The following is a 19,400-nucleotide window of genomic DNA, read 5'->3' on the forward strand; positions in this document are numbered from 1 at the left end:
ACATCCCATTGAAAACAAGTTTGTCAACAGTTCGCTCCGAACAGTAAAGCGGACCAACAGGTGCCCGTTTTTAACACTAGGCTAGTCTACAGACACATGCATCTTAAAACATTATATTCGTCTCCATGCACTTTCTTACGCCTTAAAACATTCCAGCTCGAATGTTTCCGATTACTTCGGTGTATCAAATATGTTGATTTAATCCGATAAGGATTAAACTGTTTCAAATATCCCTCGTCGCCTTCCCGCTGACATAAATCGAATATAACGCGGCATTTGATTGGGCGATTTCATAGCAAATATTACTTGTAGCAAGCAATTTTCCACTGGAAGGAGTATCGTTATTGAACCATTTCAATCGTATAGTGCATATTAGTCGACAATTTTTCTCGGAAAACTAATAATTCACCCGTTTGATTTAGGAATAAAATGTTTCTAACTGTTAAACGGTCTTTCTTTCAAATAACATAAGTTTAAAAAATGTTAACGCCTTTCTTTAAAGTATAACTTACTTAAGTATTTAAAGTAATTATAAGATTAACCTCAATATTTATGTAAGAGTACATACATGTACATTTTGTGTTTAATAACATTTAATATTTTCCAAATTCAGTCGTCTCGATGTATTTAAGTCCGAGTATTTCGAACGAATTTAGATAAAGATTAATGTAAAAAAAAATGACTTGATATTTCCACCAAGCAGTTTTCCAGTATAGACTTACCTTTTCGAAAAAATCTTGGCGGTCGTAGAATCTGATGGCTGTGTATCTCCTTCATCATGAACTATTAAAAAAATGTTTCTTAGACACATGTATGTCCTTGTGTTACATATGTATCGCTCGCGGTGGTCACATTAAAACTGAGTAAAACTGCCACCAGCTCTTTGCTTTCTTTCCTGGAAACCCCGGGGTATTGTCATAAAGCTAAATGTGAATTGTCACCTGTCGCCATCCCAATTAACTTATCTGTACACATCCCCTACCTTAACACACGTGTTGGTTGATTATTAGATATACAGCTGCCATCCTGGCCAAAGTGTCCATTTAGAGACCTACCCAGGCCATTAGCGTAAACTTATCTATTACCAAGATTACACGGCTACCTGTGGTGCGAGATACTGGCCGTTATGACGTAACAGATAATCAATGACAAATTAAGTCAGATTAGGGGGGGTCATCCTGGTCGCGTGGACGTCTAGGGTAGATCACACCTGTACGGAAATCACTAAGGCGTTTACAGTTTAAGTACATTTATTCATAATCACACCCATTTCCTTCTCAAGCTCCACACACCATTTCAGGGTAAAATTGAATTCATGTTTGTAAAAGGTGTCGATCTCTAAGCCCTACTGTATACATACCAGATTCAGAAGGGACAGGAATACGTTCTTGGTAAAAACAAGGGAAATGTTGGAATTCAACACTATCCTCTAATTTCGTCCAGTTTAACTCAGTTTTACTGAAAAATAAGTAAAAAGATGGATTGGACAAAAGTTATGATACCTTACGTTCTTTCCGGAACAAAATAAATATACGAAAAATTGACTTCTTTTTTAGACAATGTTACTGAATCTTTATGTTATGTTGGAGTTTTCAGGTAGACGTATTAATCTATTTATAAACTAAAATAAATTTCTACTTTGATGCAGGTCTTTGAGTTGAGGACACAAACTAAACGAAAATCATTTCATCATTGGAAATTGTATGCATTAAGTAAAATTATGTGTATTGTACTTTACTTATGTTTACTTATGTTGTATCCGCCTGCATTACATACTGGTCATCTTTAGGTAGCTCTGATAACAAGTAATCATATATAACTAGTCCACGATCCTTCCGGTAACAGGTCCTTACTCTATGTTGAAATTATATTTCATTGGATGGTTCTCCCATAGTTTGTCAAGTCTGTTTTCGAATTGATGGGTATTTGACGATCTTATCACATGTTCTAGCAGACTGTTCCATATATCGACTACTCAAAATGTGAAAACGTACTTCCGTAAATCTTCCTTGCAATGATCTTTCATTAATTTCAATGAATTCCCCATGGTATTTTTCACTTAGTATTTTAAAAACCTCGTACTCCCCTCATCATATTATCCTTTTTTCTAATAACGGAAAAAAACACGTTGCCAAGATGAAGGGCCACAGACGATTTGTCGAAATCGGACCAATTTTATTACTGAAAGGACTATGTCATTTGTCAAGAGTAAAAACTGTATATGTAATAATATAGATCGTTAAGTTTATGATCTTGGAATTCAAATACCAATCTCAGTACTGTATTATAATCCAATTTTGAAGCTGCTGGTTAACGGTGACGTTTGTTCTCTTGGCTGGTCGAAACGTTTACAAATAATGGAGTACTGGAATGGCTCTGAAACTAAGGGTGGGGATTTATTAAAAACATTTAACTTTTATCATGTCAAAAGGAAAACTTAAATTGAAATGAAGCAGTTATGTAATAAATAAAATATGTAAATAAAATGTATCTCGTTTGCCATGGTAACAATCAGTTGTTCACAAATGGACTTTCACTCCTCGATACACGCTAAGGAAAATCTTCTTGTATGAAAAATATGTTTTTTTTTCCCGTGGGAAAACTTCAACCTATTAACCATGAAATTCTTTCAATAAATGATCCTTTTTTGGCAACTGAAATAATCACATTCTTTAATGGTGATGATCGTGAAATGCACGGTATTGTCTATCAGAAGTTCGAGGTGTTTCTAAATTTGAATATCTTACAGACTTGTTAATCTCCGGTAATAAAACAACATTGATAATTTCCGGAATGTCCAAATATCCATAAAGATAGTTTTAAGTTCATATTACTCGATACCACGGACTTGAATAGATCATCTGTTCTAAGTCCTTGACGATACCAAGTTACAGACGAGTAGACGGATCGTTACATGTGGAGTGCTGCACTAATGGGTTTAAAAAAGTCAATACTTTTGTTCATTTCCTATGATGGTAAGGACATGCTTAGCATTTTCAGTGTCAAAAGACCGGATTACAACTTCCGAGTGCCTTGTTCATTTTCTAAAATTGCGGCCATCTTGAATGATAAATTATCCTTTTCCTTCCTAAACTCCACTATCGTCCACAAAAATGGTGTAGTTATTGCTGGACCTCTTAACATGGCAGAATTATCCGAATGTTAGTGGTTCAAGACGGCTGCTTTTTCAGCCTTTTTTTTATCATTGCCGCTTCCGGTTGATTCAAGAAAAATGCCTGAACATACCTTTTTAACTTTAGTACTTTAGATGCTGCCGGTGTTCCTATTATCGTTTCGATTCTGTTACTTACACAGAGTTTTTCTAAATCATATTCTACTTGAAAATCCATTCTCTAAGCATGCTACTGTACAGGTCATTTATTTACTTAAAGAAAGAAAAGTTTAATAGTGTCAATTTTTCTAACCCCTGTGACCTTGAAAATATATGTACGCAGAGCCCAGCAAACACTTTTAAAAACACTTGTCCACCGCGCTAGTGACACCAGTAAACGGTATCCATTGACTTGTCGTAATGTTCATGTCTTACTGTGGAGAGATCCACCATGTCGTCATTGTTAGTGCAAACGTACGAGTACATGCTGTTGTTGTAAATGAATGACTGAGGTAAAGTGCATAAAGCTTTACAAGTACAATGGTAAGGAGAACATGCAGTTAAATTGATTGCTTTTGTATCTTTTGAACAATAAATGCCAACAAAGACATTTGGTACAGGAATGAAATTTTCAGTTTCTTCTCAAAAACCTCTGAACACATTTTAAAGAAATAGCCAAAGGCAAAAGTGAACGAACATTATGAATTCTGTGCACTCCCCCCATTCCATCCCAGACCCCTGCAGTAGGACGAAAAGGGGTCAATTGGACTCAAATTTTAAAATCCTTCTCCTACATCAGGAAAAATCAAGTACTCTTCATGGATGGAATGTCTCAATGTTTTTTCACCCTGGCAAGAGATAGAGTTTACTTTAAGTAGTAGATCAAAAGGGATCAAATTGATTTAAATTTCAAATTCTTTTCAAGACCCAAACATGGCAGATACATATACACTTCATGAATGGAAGTAGATAAAGGCACTGTGTATCAGCATCCATGTTCCTCATTTTTCCACTTGGGGAGTTAAGTTTTACTGTTATTTATACAGGAAACCTTTCAATTTTGAGCAATAGAAATGGGATGATACTTAAATGTTATGCACATTTTACATATCCATTACATATATCATGTAGTTAAGACATCTTTGTTAAGATGATGGATGATTTCTTTTACATATGTCACAACATTAAAATTCAGGTGATTGTTCAGGCCTTCAGACCTCTTGGTTGAATGACAACCTTACAAGTATGGCTTAATAAATGTACCTGCTGCCTCCACTGTATGATCTACGAGACGACTAAACATGGGAGATTAACATTTTCTCTTTAGATCTGTATCCTCTATAAAAGTACCACAAACAAGTGACAAACTTTTATATTTCTGGTTTTATTAAAAACAAAATCAAATCAAATTGGATTTGATTGCATTGTTTGATTTTAGCATTATGATGATTTTAAGTTGTACAAGAATGTAATTTCAATATCATGCTTCCATAGTTCCAGTCAAAAGTAAAACATATCTGACATGGCCATCATGTTACCTGAGCTTAACAACTACAAACAATGAAATAAACTAAAGGAGGAGTGCCTTCTGGTGACCATGACGAATACATTTAAGATAAAAAAACTAAAAAAAAAAATTTAGTTTGATAATTATTGCAATAATTATGAATTCGATCCCCCACTCGTCCCCCACCCACCCACTATAACAACTGAACAGCCTTGAGCTGACCTTAGATTAATGTCATGTCATAACCGCCTGACCTCAAGTTTTTAATAAGAAGTATTCATCATAGTCACCAGAAGGCCCAAACTGGCACTCCTCCTTTCTATGGAAGCATTTACAAGCAGAAAGAACAGTAGTTCACAATCCTTAGGAAATCTTTTTTGCTTTCTTTCCTCCATCATTGTCTAATGACTTTGTCCTTTTCTGACCTTTAGTCTTGGCCTTCTTTGGTCCAGCTTTCAGAACTTTTTCCTGGAACAAACACAAAAACAAAGACTGATATATTAAACAAAAAGGGATAAGGGGAAGTTAACTGCACTCAAATGTAAGAGAGAGAAGAACAGATCCCAAAAGGAACTTGCTGCCCAATATTTTTTAGTTTTAATTCTTTTAAAAGCTTGATTTTTTCCCTACTTTTCTCTTCTTTCTTTTTCTTTGCTCGTAATTATATGAAATTTGATAATTCCTCTGAAGAAATAGCAATGATAACCTTTAACTGTCATACAGTATCAGTGAAACTGATAAAATGCTCTCTGAAAATGACTTTATTGGACACAAAATTTCAACAAAGGGCAATGCTTCTATAATTAAGGGGTTTCAGGCACTGAAAATTTCAGCAAAGATGACTAACTCTGTAATTGAAGGGTTGCAGGCCCTGAATTTGATACTGCACATTGCTTTTGTATGATTGATGTATACATTACATTTCATTATCCTGTATTTAATGCAAGCAAAGTTATCCTCATGACACAAAACATTAAGAAAGGGCAGTAACTCTAAAATTAAAGGGTTGCAGGTCATGAATTTTAAACACTACACATCCTCACCAAGTTTCATTATCCTAGCTTAAATGAAAACATGTTTAGCTCTGGACACAAAAAGGTTTAGTAAAGGGCAATAACTCTGTCTTCAAGGGGTTGCAAGGCCCTGTATTTGGTACACTGTACATCCTCTTAGTATGACCGATGAATAATTCAACTTTTATTATCCTAGTTTTAATGCGAACATTATGCTCATGACACAAATTCTAAATTTAAGTTATATGGTTACAAAGGGGAAATAACAGATATATAGACTGCATTTCTGGTTAAAAGGGGAGATAACAGTATAAATCTTCTATATCTGGTTAAAAATGGGATGTAACAGAAACACAACCTTTTTTATCTTGTTATAAAAAAAGGAGAGGCAATGATGAGATTACAGAAAAACAACTTGTTAATCCGGTAACAATGGAGAGATAATTGAGACATGACCTGTATCTTTATATATTATTGGCATAATGACTGATATTAAATGTAATATTACCTTGGTGTCAGTTTTGTCCTTGAACTTTTTTAAATCTGCAGTAAACAGAACCTGAAAATATATAAAAAATCTCAGAGGGATCTTGTCATCCACCATTGTTTGATCTTCCTTTTTAAAAGTTGGATTTTTACACTTCATTCCAATTAATTGTTCTTAATCATAAGAAATATGAGAATTCTTTTAAGAAAAAGCAAAACATTTTTTAACTATCAAATCAAAGATTTTTGTCTGTCAGAAATTTTTGTTATTTTCTGTCCTATAATCAAAAGGGCATCCCCTAGGGAACATGAAGAACCTTCATAGGAAATTTGAGAAAGATCCATTCAGACCTTCAAAGAAATAGTGATTATAAACATGTATTGTCTGCATCCAATATGGCTGCCTGTCACTTGTTTTGTTTTTCCTCTCAGTCCTAAAATCAAAAGATCACAGTATGGGACCAAGAGGAATTTACACATAGAAACTGTAGAAAATTTTATCCAGTCCATCTCAAGAAAATAGTGAAACAAACTAAAATTGTCAAAATGCAAGACGGCTGTTTTTCAGCCACGATGTTTTCATGAAAATCAAACAGACATGAATAAGGACCTATGGGAAACTACACATTAAAAAAAAACCCTTTGAGTACTTCTCAAGAAAGATTCCAAGAGGGTAACCTGTTAGTCAATTTGTTTTCCTGTCTCAAAATTGAACAGGCACAACTAGGAACAAAGGGAAACCTACATGAGAGGTTTGAGAAATATCCTTTATGCACTTCTAAGTAGCGATAACAGGGATTGTTTACAAATGGATGACGGATAACAGATGTAGAGCAATTTGAATAACACAGAAGGAAGGAATCATAATCTGGTCATATGAAAGAAGTTCTTTTCCTACAGGAGGGTACATCCACAAAGAAAGATATCACACTTATACATTAATAAGACCTACAGGGTGAGCTCATCCCTCAGAGATATCATATATATACAGTAATAAGACCTACAGAGTGAGCTCATCCCTCAGAGATATCATATATATACAGTAATAAGACCTACAGAGTGAGCTCATCCCTCAGAGATATCATATATATACAGTAATAAAACCTACAGGGTGAGCTCATCCCTCAGAGATATCATATATATACAGTAATAAAACCTACAGGGTGAGCTCATCCCTCAGAGATATCATATATATACAGTAATAAGACCTACAGAGTGAGCTCATCCAACAGAGATATCACACCTTAATAGTTATAAGACCTACGGAGTGAGCTCATCCCTCAGAGATATCATATATATACAGTAATAAGACCTATGGTGTGAGCTCATCCCTCAGAGATAACACATATATATAGTAATAGGACCTACGGAGTGAGCTCATCCAACAGAGATATCACACCTTAATAGTTATAAGACCTATGGAGTGAGCTCATCCCTCAGAGATATCACATATATATAGTAATAGGACCTATGGAGTGAGCTCATCCAACAGTGATATCACACCTATATAGTAATTCGACCTTCCATTTCAGCCCTACTTACTACAGTAATCAAACCTACTGTGTGAGGTCAGTCAACACATATCAAACCTTTCTTGTTATCAGACCTACTAATTTCAACCTTCTGATATGACACCTATATAGTAATCAGACCTACCGTGTGAGCCCAGCCTGCCTTGTCTCCCCACAACTCACGGAAATGGTCACCTAAAAAAAAGACAATACACTGCATCATATGTCACATATTCTAAACATACTTTAACTATTATTAAAGTCAGTGGCTAGGTATATGTATAAATTATGTTCATAAGAGTTGCCTCCCTTCCCATAAGTTCTGTTTTATCCTAACTTGAATAATGAATGGGGAAAATGTGTCAAGGGCAATAACTCTGATGAACAGGGTGAAATTCTTCCTACATGCACATGTGTGTTATCCAACATATGACAGGAGGAAACTTGTGCTTTCTGGAGAGGTAATTCAAAGGGGCGGTAATTCCATCAATCAGAGCAGTTAACAACTTGTCATTTACATAGATACATTATATTTCTTTTTGAACAGAAAAACATTCACTTAGAAGCTTCATAAAAACAGGCATTTATACACATAAACCAACATATTTTTACAATATACAATGAAATCTAACAGATGTTGTAAAAGTTACACCTACAAAGCATCTGGAGTAGAAAGTGTCAAAAGTCATAACTCGATCAATATTACAGTTTTATGTATACTTGGATCAAACGTATAGTGTGTCAATGTAATAGATACCTTATGACTAGTGTAGTAAGAGTGACATACAGAGTGATTCATATAACCCACTCCTCTTGTCTGGTGAGATATACACACGACCAGGAGTCCTGTTGTTTAACGTGTCTTACTTACCTATCTCTGCATACAATTTGTCTGTGAGAGATTTGGCTTGTTTCAGTTTGGGCATGTAGTCACGGGCTGCTATCTGCCACACATGGGTATCTACAGGAACGGCTTCCAGCTTATCAAGCGACATCAAGCACACACAGTCTGCAACCTTCAACAAAACTATATTAAGGGACAACCGGGACACACAGTCTGTAACTTTCAGCAAAAACAATAATCAGGGACATCAGGTTTACACAGTCTGTAACAAAACTATATTCAAGGACATTTGGAACAGGTACAAACAGCCTGTACCCTCCAGGAAAACTACAGTCAGGGACTTCAGGGACACACAGTCTATAACAAAACTATATTCAAGGACATTTGGGACAGGTACAAACAGCCTGTACCCTCCAGGAAAACTATAGTCAGGGACTTCAGGGACACACAGTCTGTAACAAAACTATATTCAAGGACATTTGGGACAGGTACAAACAGCCTGTACCCTCCAGGAAAACTATAGTCAGGGACTTCAGGGACACACAGTCTGTAACAAAACTATATTCAAGGACATTTGGGACAGGTACAAACAGCCTTACCCTCCAGGAAAACTATAGTCAGGGACTTCAGGGACACACAGTCTGTAACAAAACTATATTCAAGGACATTTGGGACAGGTACAAACAGCCTGTACCCTCCAGGAAAACTATAGTCAGGGACTTCAGGGACACACAGTCTGTAACAAAACTATATTCAAGGACATTTGGGACAGGTACAAACAGCCTGTACCCTCCAGGAAAACTATAGTCAGGGACTTCAGGGACACACAGTCTGTAACAAAACTATATTCAAGGACATTTGGGACAGGTACAAACAGCCTGTACCCTCCAGGAAAACTATAGTCAGGGACTTCAGGGACACACAGCCTGTAACCAGGCACACACAATCTGTAATCTTAAACAAACCTATAGTCAGGCTTACACAATCTGTTGTCTTCAATAACTATAGTAATTTCAAATATTGAATCTATTCTATTTGTTGCTGTGGTCGATAGTATTTTGTTACAACTTTATTTGGTAGATGTGTATAGGTTGTCAAACCATCCTCCACTCACTCTCTTTATACATATCTTTGTTCCCATAGAGCTGCATTAACTCAGACTAGGGTTGATCGTGACACAAGTTCCTTAGACCTTTGAGTCATCCTTTTCTTTATACATACCTTTGCCCCCACACCACACAGCTTCATTAACTCAGACTTAGTCTCATTGTAAGGCAGGTTTCTAAGACCCATCAGCCACCTGTCGCTGTGATTCTCCTGTATGTACTTAGCAGTTAAACCAATGTACTTTGCCCTGTACAAAGAAGAAGGTAATACATGAAACAGACAGAACTAACATCAAGATTATAAAATAAAATTGCAACAAACATGCAAATTCTCAAACGGATCATCTTAAGTGATGAAGATGGCCAAGTGTGTAAAATTTGTCATAAAAGTGTTGACAAAGGTTTTCTAAAAATTGTTTTTGTGACCTTGACCTTACAATTAAGTCTAAGAAGCAACATGGATTATGGTTCATTAGAAGAATGTCAACTTTGATCAGACTTTCAATGAATGAGACAGCTAGAGTGTAACAAGGATTTTCCAAAATACAAAAAATTACCTTGACTTTGACCCTACAACCCTGACACTCAACCTCATCAAAGATATTATGGTTCTTCAGTGGTGTGTGAAGTTTGATCAAAATCCCTCATAGAATACAGCTGCTAGGGAATTGACAAATCTAGGCATTATTATGTATGTATCCCTATATTCCAACTGACTTTCAGTCATGTGGGGATAAATAAATTATGATATCAAACACAAAACTTCTACTTGTAGGATTTTTTTGCATTACAAGGAACCTTTTTAACATGATCCTTACTTTTATGATATTTACAACAATTTTATATAATGATGATTTACAATGATCCTTACCTGTTGAACATTTGCTATCATTAAAAGGGTCCTTACCTGTATGACATTTGCCACCATCACATGGATCCTTACTTTTATGATATTTTCAACCATTTTATATATATAATGATCCTTACCTGTGTGACATTTGCTACTATTACAATGATCCTTGTCTGTATGACATTTGTTACTATTACAATGATCCTTGTCTGTATGACATTTGCTACTATTACAATGATCCTTATTTGCATGACATTTGCTACTATTACAATGATCCTTGTCTGTATGACATTTGTTACTATTACAATGATCCTTGTCTGTATGACATTTGCTACTATTACAATGATCCTTATTTGCATGACATTTGCTACTATTACAATGATCCTTGTCTGTATGACATTTGTTACTATTACAATGATCCTTGTCAGTATGACATTTGCTACTATTACAATGATCCTTATTTGCATGACATTTGCTACTATTACAATGATCCTTGTCTGTATGACATTTGCTACTATTACAATGATCCTTGTCTGTATGACATTTGCTACTATTACAATGATCCTTATTTGTATGACATTTGAATGCATTACAGTTTACCGAGAATATTACCTGTAGCCAAATCCCAGACCACGGAGTGTGTCCTCCACATCACACCCTGAAAGACTCTTTACAGATGGGAAACTGAAATATGGCTCTCCTTCATACTCTGTGACCTTGGTCCCGTAGGCCTGACAAAGACGCTCCACCATTCCACTGATTCTAGAGATGTGGTTGTTAGATGAACAGATGAATGAGAAGAGATTTTCTACAGGATCCTGTCTGAGGATCCTGATTCCTGTAAAGTCTGTAGCTGTGCGTTTAAATACTGGATCAGAGTGAGACCAAGTGCTGTACAAGTCTGTAAGGTTTACGTCCAGTCTGAAATAGTCCTGTAAAATAGCCTCAAGTTCAGGGGTATCTTTTGTGTCTGTTATGTCTTTTTCCAGCTTCTCATTTTGATAATGACAATCTGTTTGAGTGGATACCTTCACAACAGAATCACTGTCTAATACTTGAGTAGCACCCTGATCCAATGACTTGTCAATCATCTCTGTATCATTTCTTTCCTTTTTTATGGGAAATGTTCTGATCTTAGACCTTTTCTTGGAGTGTTTTTCCACCAACTTTGCATGTGTAACAGTCTTTGTGTTGTCAGTAATCTGAAAAGGTTCTGTCTTGACAGTTATTCCCGCATATTTGTCAGCTGTGATATTGTCTGCGTGGTGTGGGGGAAGAACCACCTGATAAAACAGCTGTGTATCTGACTGCCTCAGATTCCACACATAACCAGCCAGAACACCAGTCCAAATCCCAGGTGTTCTCTCCTTCCATCTAAACAAAGGAAATAAATATCAGAACAAGGGTTTATCCTGAAAATAACAGTCAACTTCAAGGTTTACAGGTTTGACAATTCCCAGCAGTACAACATATACCTCTCCTATGGAGAAACTGAAGTCTGTAATGTTTACCACTCCCAGCTGGCTACAAGGTCTACAATGTATACCTCTCCCATGGAGAAACTGAGGTCTGTAATGTTTACCACTCCCAGCTGGCTACAAGGTCTACAATGTATACCTCTCCCATGGAGAAACTGAGGTCTGTAATGTTTACCACTCCCAGCTGGCTACAAGGTCTACAATGTATACCTCTCCCATGGAGGAAATAGTGAGGTCTACAACATTTACCATTTCCAGCCTAATCATGTTTCAGTATCACAATCATTAGATTGCTCAAGGATACATATCTCCCCCATTTGTATTGAATTCCTATACTTCACAAGAATCCATATAAACAATTTTTAATTGCTGGCTCATCCAGCTGCTCAACTAAGCCTTTGTCGAAACTATTAACCTCCATTCTTAGCAATATCAAATCTCGGTTATACTCTTATTGTAATATTGTTTACTCAAGAAGTGGAATTAATAGTACATACGTATATGAATTTCTGAGAACTCCCTCCAAACAACTTTTGACCAATCTTAAATACCCTCTTCTAAACCTTTTTCCTCTATATGAACAATTAATTTTTTTACTCTGTTCACTAACATATGCCATCCTAACCTGAAAGAACACCTTTGTTCTCTTGTTATAATAGATTTCTTTTCCAAGAAGCAGTATAAAATATTTGAGAAGGATAAAATCATAAAAGTGATCATTTCTCTGATTGATACCACTTTTTGTGAGTTTGATGGCAAGATTTAGACCATTGGCATACCTATAGAAACTAACTCTGCAAAAGGGCAGAGTTAGTTTTCATGACTTGTTTTTGTTTTCATACAAGGCTGCATTTATCAAATAGCTTAATAAGGTCACAAAGATCGTGCAAAGTTGTTTAATTTCACTCTGAGGTATACTGATGCATTTTGTTTTTAAACATGAAATTCATTGACTACGTCCATTGTATATATCTACCAGAATTGAAAATCAAGGACACTGTAGACTTTTTTTACATCGGCCACTTTTCTCAATCTCAATGAGAAATGTTCAAATTCCTTTGTGTGATATGATGGTCGATGTTTAACGCTTGTTGGCTTGCCTATTGATTCTGTTGTATATCTTGTTCTCATAGGAGAATGTGACCTTAAATACTTGGATTGATCAACATTTACATATCGCTTGTTGTCAATGAAGCAGAAGACGCCTCCTCTTCCTGAGCAATCGGTCTTATTCTCCTTGTACTTTTTTCAGAAGTCTCCGTGTAAATCATTATTTTGTTCATATTTTGCTTTAGTTTCATTGAAATGGATTTTGGATTATTATTATGTTGACATGTTGGTATTTTTTGAAAGAACAGACAATGTTAAACGGAAACAAGGGCAATTTGTCAATCAAGCTGAAAGCAAAACAGCCAAAGTTTATGTCACCTGAAAGATTGTCCACAGACAAGCGTTTTGTCCAGTCGCAGTTCTGTTATTTTACATGGAATCCATCTCCACGTGCACGCGGCCATTTCCGAGTGTAATTACAAAACAAATCGATAGGTAGGTGTAAAGTTAGGATGAATCTAGAGGATTTACGAACAAAGCATAATATTCAAAGTCTCGTCTATAACGAGAAAAACTCTGTTGTTCTGGGCAACATTTACAAATGGCCGCCCTTGGGGGCAATCCGAATAGAGTTTATGCTCGATAAACTGTTAGTGGCATTCCCTTGTTGTTTGTCTCCACGAAAGCCATGTGAGGACGAAACTGAAATAAGACACACATAATTATGGATTGTGGAGTGATAAGGATACTGTAAGTATTGTTATTTAACGTTTAGAAAGGACATATTGAGAGTGTATATTTTTGTTAAAGTTTCCAAATGACCAAGGACTCAGACGGTGTAGGATTGTATTCTACTGTAAATTGAAATGCACGAAAAGTAGTATTAAACTGTCATACCTGTCTCCTGCACCAGATATTAAGCCCATTCAAAAGCTGTCATTAACTCCCTGCATGTGCAGTATTGATGTCAATTGGATATAAAATCTAACTTAATTATCTCAACTATATCTACGTGTATTTGACAGGTATAAAATGTAACGTCTAGACATTGGTTCTGGACCGTTATGTATTTGGGAATGGTAATTATATTGAACTGTATCACTTGAATTATTGACTTGTTTGAACTCGCATGCAAATAATTTTGGTTGCTTCCAGAAATATTGAAAATTTGTGATTAAAGCCATTTACCATAAAAGTTTTTAGTATATATATTTTTCGGGCAAATCTGTGTAATTTTCTTAATACGCATTTTTACATGTCATCCTCTCAGATATGATGAAATAATTTATCAATCCATCCTCATATGCCAATGTTTTGTTGTAATCTGTCATGTGAATAAAAATTGACTGTGAATAATAGGCCACGCCCTCATGCAATTTTTTGGCTATAGAAGTCCAAAGCTGCATGTCATATATTGACAAATGATGATTTTTAAATGATCACCTTTGATGACTGATTTTTTACTTTGTCTAACTAGTGAGTTGTACACTTAGAGAGAAAAAACAACTTTCTTTAAACTTTATTGAGAAATATGACTTTTTTGAGAAAAAAGACTAAACAATAAAAACTTTAATCTGACCCTGTAGAGAGGTGCAGACATCAAAACAGACATCCACCATTTTCGCACAATTATTTTATTTTGATGTTTTTGTCATCAAAATATAGTTCCCATTGAAAAGATGATTTTATGTAAAACATGTGTACTTCTGGGTCACTATAAGCTAACTCATGCACCTGTGGGATTTAGTGATTTCATAAGAAATGGAATTGCAGTCGCATGTCTGATATACATGTCGACCATTTCAGGAGAGGGTAGATATTTTTTAGAAAAATACTGTTTTTTTAATGGTCACTTTTTAAATGAATCGTATACTATGAACACATTTCAAGTCATTAATGTATTTGTTTAGTGGTATTTTATTGACACATTAGATAGCTAAAATGATTGTTATGGGGTCTAAAACTAATGTACCAAGGATACATACAGCAGACATAGTTTCCTTCAAGCTTCACACTAGAGGGAATTTCCCAATGTCAGGGGTCTTTGGTTCAAATTCTCGATTGGTGCATTGCATTTTTTCTGTGTGAAAGAACAGGGAAAATGTACATTCCTGTCGAGTGCCCTGACCAGGAATCGAACCCAGTTCTCTGGCATGATAACCAACCAGCTCTACCAACAGAGCCAAAGAAGCATGCTCCATCAGCTGAGTGACAGAGACCATATTTAACACTTTATACAAACCACACCAACCCACTCCTATTACATCCGTTACATCTCTACTCTGCCCTTTTTTCATTAATAGATAGACTAGAACATATGAGAGTGATATCACCTCATGAAGTTGGACAATATTTTTTAGAAATAAATGAAGACATTTTGACAGAATCTACTGGTACACATAGGTTTTGTCAAAATAATATCTGATGTAGGAGCCAACGAAAACTCTGGCTAATCCATTAGTTTTATTCTTTTTGCCAAAATTAAAAGCAGGAAAAACCACAAAATAAAAGAAACAAAACCACTTTTGAAATGTACATTTATCAGCACATGGAATATTTCACTTCAAGTTCAAGCTGCCTTATATGACATAGCTTCGTGTGGTGAGATGATATTGTATTGTAACAAGGAGAATAGTGTGCTTCCACCTGGGTTCGATCACGCAATCTACAGGTCTCTACTTGGATACTCTACCAGTGAGCTAAAGGGAAATTCCCTCTAGCACAAAGCTAGAGGTAAACCATTATCCTACATACAATTAAAATCTGTCACAGTAGGATTGATGACAAATGTATTTAAGTATGAGCTTCAGACCATTTCCCTGTATTTGTCTAAATGGTTCTGATTATCTGTCCACAATTTATTTTGTCTTGGTCGCGGTTCAAACTACCATTATATAATGGGAACTGCAACGGGACCAAAACTGGCGCTATAATAGTTGCCACCCTACATAGCTAGAGAAGATCATTCTGTTTTCCCAGAGTTATCATGCTTGTAATGATAAAATCATAATACTGTATTTTCTATCTATAGAATAGGGTGCAATAGAGAAATGAAAATTGTGTAAACAAAACATTTTGTATGGGTGATTTCTAACTTGTGAAATCATGGTTACCAGATAAAAAGATGATAAGATATTACTAAATCCAACACAAACTACATGTGCACCTTTGATTTAGAAATCTATTTCTGAGCACCTGTCCAAAAGTGAACAACACTTTTATGTCAGCAAAGCATTACAGCATAAACATGTGTTGACAATGGGGAAATCCCACTTCTTTAAAGCTAGTTTTTGGTGTGTAGACTTATGCAAGACTGAGACTGTCCATGCAGTAATCTACAAACTAATACCGAAATATTCTTCAGAAATTTTCTAGTTGTGAGATTATTTCCATGTAAATTATATACCCATATATGAACATCCACAGACACCAGTTAGAGTTTGCTGTGTTTCAGCAAGCTGGCTGTGTGTCCAATTACACCATCTGACTGTATGGCCAATAACATCATCTGACTATATGGCCAATCACATCATCTGACTGTATGGCCAATAACATTATCTGACTGTATGGCCAATCACATCATCTGACTGTATGGCCAATCACATTATCTGACTGTATGGCCAATAACATCATCTGACTGTATGGCCAATAACATCATCTGACTGTATGGCCAATCACATCATCTGACTGTATGGCCAATAACATCATCTGACTATATGGCCAATCACATCATCTGACTGTATGGCCAATAACATTATCTGTCTGTATGGCCAATCACATCATCTGACTGTATGGCCAATAACATCATCTGACTGTATGGCCAATAACATCATCTGACTGTATGGCCAATAACATCATCTGACTGTATGGCCAATAACATTATCTGACTGTATGGCCAATCACATCATCTGACTGTATTGCCAATCACATTATCTGACTGTATGGTCAATAACACATCATCTGACTGTATGGCCAATCACATCATCTGACTGTATGGCCAATAACATCATCTGACTGTATGGCCAATAACATTATCTGACTGTATGGTCAATCACATCATCTGACTGTATGGCCAATCACATTATCTGACTGTATGGTCAATAACATCATCTGACTGTATTGCCAATCACATCATCTGACTGTATGGCCAATCACATTATCTGACTGTATGGCCAATAACATCATCTGACTGTATTGCCAATCACATTATCTGACTGTATGGCTAATAACATCATCTGACTGTATGGCCAATAACATCATCTGACTGTATGGCCAATAACATCATCTGACTGTATGGCCAATAACATCATCTGACTGTATGGCCAATAACATTATCTGACTGTATGGCCAATCACATCATCTGACTGTATTGCCAATCACATTATCTGACTGTATGGCCAATAACATCATCTGACTGTATTGCCAATCACATTATCTGACTGTATGGCTAATAACATCATCTGACTGTATGACCAATAACATCATTTGACTGTATGGCCAATCACATTATCTGACTGTATGGCCAATCATATGGGGTGTTGTGGAGCTGGTCTGATACTTAAGTAAGGTCGTTAGGTAGTTGAATCACTTGAAAATGGATACCATGAGGTATGCTGGGAGTGACTCAGCAGTTACAATAACCAGATATCAGGTAGAAGTGTTCTCAAGATTAACCGGTTTCACAAAATAAGTAGGTAGCATACTTTCATGCTTGCCGCCCGGTTTCGCCAGTTACAGCTTATCAAGGAAAAACTACAACAGGTTTCAGCCCCAGAAGGACTCTAAAAGTGGTACCCTTATCATGTGACATTATTCTGTTATGTGGACTTGTAAAGATAATCAAAACACGTTTGATCATTTAACTTATTTTCTTGAATAATGATGATATTTTTAACTGTTAACAATAATTAATATAACATTAGATACTCTTATATAATACATTATTAGCTGTAAATCAATATGTTCAGAGTTGCTGCTCCTATGACAATATATATGGGGCTGAAATTTGTTATAACGTTTCATTAACGATTTCTATGTTAGTGACTTTGCATACCAGTATAGTTTACAGTTAACTGAGACATCTTACCCCTAAATCAAAGTCATGAAATCACTGAGATTGACATCCAGAATGGGTGAATGTAAAGTGCAAAATCTGTTTTATATTTAGAGTCTGCATTTTTCTCCTTAACATATGATGATTCATTTTTCCACAGAACCAGACAACATTATAGACCACAGAAGTAGTATTCTTACCAAGTGTCATGTTCCTTTGTTAGTTTAATATCTGCTTAAGGATTTTGGACACCTTAAAAGTTTACAAAGTGCTTTCATTTTGTTAAGATGTAAAAAGAAATAAATAAGAATAAAAATCAAATATTTGAACAAATAGCAATAAAGCCATATACATTCTATAGGTTGTAGTATGCTATGAAGTGATTTGTAAATACACATGTGAAAGAAATATTTCCTACTGAGTATAAAAATTATGTTGGGCTGGAACTGTAAATTATAGGTAAGGCATAAGTATTGTAGAGTTCTTTATGTTGCCCTGTATGTCTTCGTCACTAATTGTCATTCCATCCTGTTTGTAACTGGTTTTCCAATAAGTCTTTCCCCTTGTTTTTCTCTCTATACTGTGTTATAACATTATTCCCATAAGTATTCCACACATATTTCTCCCTCTATATTATATTATAACATTATCCCCATAAGTCTCCCCCACATGTTTCTCCCTCTTTATATTATAACATTATCCCCATAAATCTTCCCCACATGTTTCTCCCTCTATACTATATTATAACATTATCCCCATAAATCTTCATGACTTGTTATGCTACCGGTACTATCAAATAATGTCCCCATAAATATTACCCACTTGTTACTTTGTCAATATTGTTCTATAATTTTTACTCTGTTTCTGTAAGTCTTTTTCATTTGTAACTCTTTCTATAAGTAACATTATGTCAAGTTATAGCATTTTCCCATATTTCTCCCTGTATACTATATTGTAACATTATCCCCATAAATCTTTTCCATGTTTCTCCCTCTATACTATATTATAACATTATCCCCATAAATCTTTTCCACATGTTTCTCCCTCTATACTATATTATAACATTATCCCCATAAATCTTTTCCATGTTTCTCCCTCTATACTATATTATAACATTATCCCCATAAATCTTCCCCACATGTTTCTCCCTCTATACTATATTATAACATTATCCCCATAAATCTTTTCCACATGTTTCTCCCTCTATACTATATTATAACATTATCCCCATAAATCTTCCCCACATGTTTCTCCCTCTATACTATATTATAACATTATCCCCATAAATCTTCCCCACATGTTTCTCCCTCTATACTATATTATAACATTATCCCCATAAATCTTTTCCATGTTTCTCCCTCTATACTATATTATAACATTATCCCCATAA

The 19,400-nt window shown here is 35.6% G+C and overlaps 1 protein-coding gene across 1 annotated transcript; it reads right to left on the bottom strand.

Moving 5' to 3' along the window:
- Positions 1-4,936: 4,936 nt before the first annotated feature.
- LOC132546068 (N-glycosylase/DNA lyase-like) lies at positions 4,937-13,421 on the bottom strand. Its single transcript, XM_060209765.1, has 7 exons — positions 13,336-13,421; positions 11,042-11,803; positions 9,695-9,827; positions 8,501-8,645; positions 7,775-7,824; positions 6,141-6,191; positions 4,937-5,087 (listed from the first exon to the last, which is right to left on the bottom strand). Exons 1-7 carry the CDS (start codon positions 13,419-13,421, stop codon positions 4,983-4,985), a joined length of 1,332 nt encoding a protein of 443 aa, XP_060065748.1. The 3' UTR covers positions 4,937-4,982.
- Between the last annotated feature and the right edge of the window lie 5,979 nt (positions 13,422-19,400).

This window comes from Ylistrum balloti, unplaced genomic scaffold (genome assembly GCF_031769215.1).
Source record: "Ylistrum balloti isolate Yb309-2 unplaced genomic scaffold, AGI_CSIRO_Ybal_v1 Utg369874, whole genome shotgun sequence".
Lineage (NCBI taxonomy): Eukaryota > Metazoa > Mollusca > Bivalvia > Pectinida > Pectinidae > Ylistrum > Ylistrum balloti.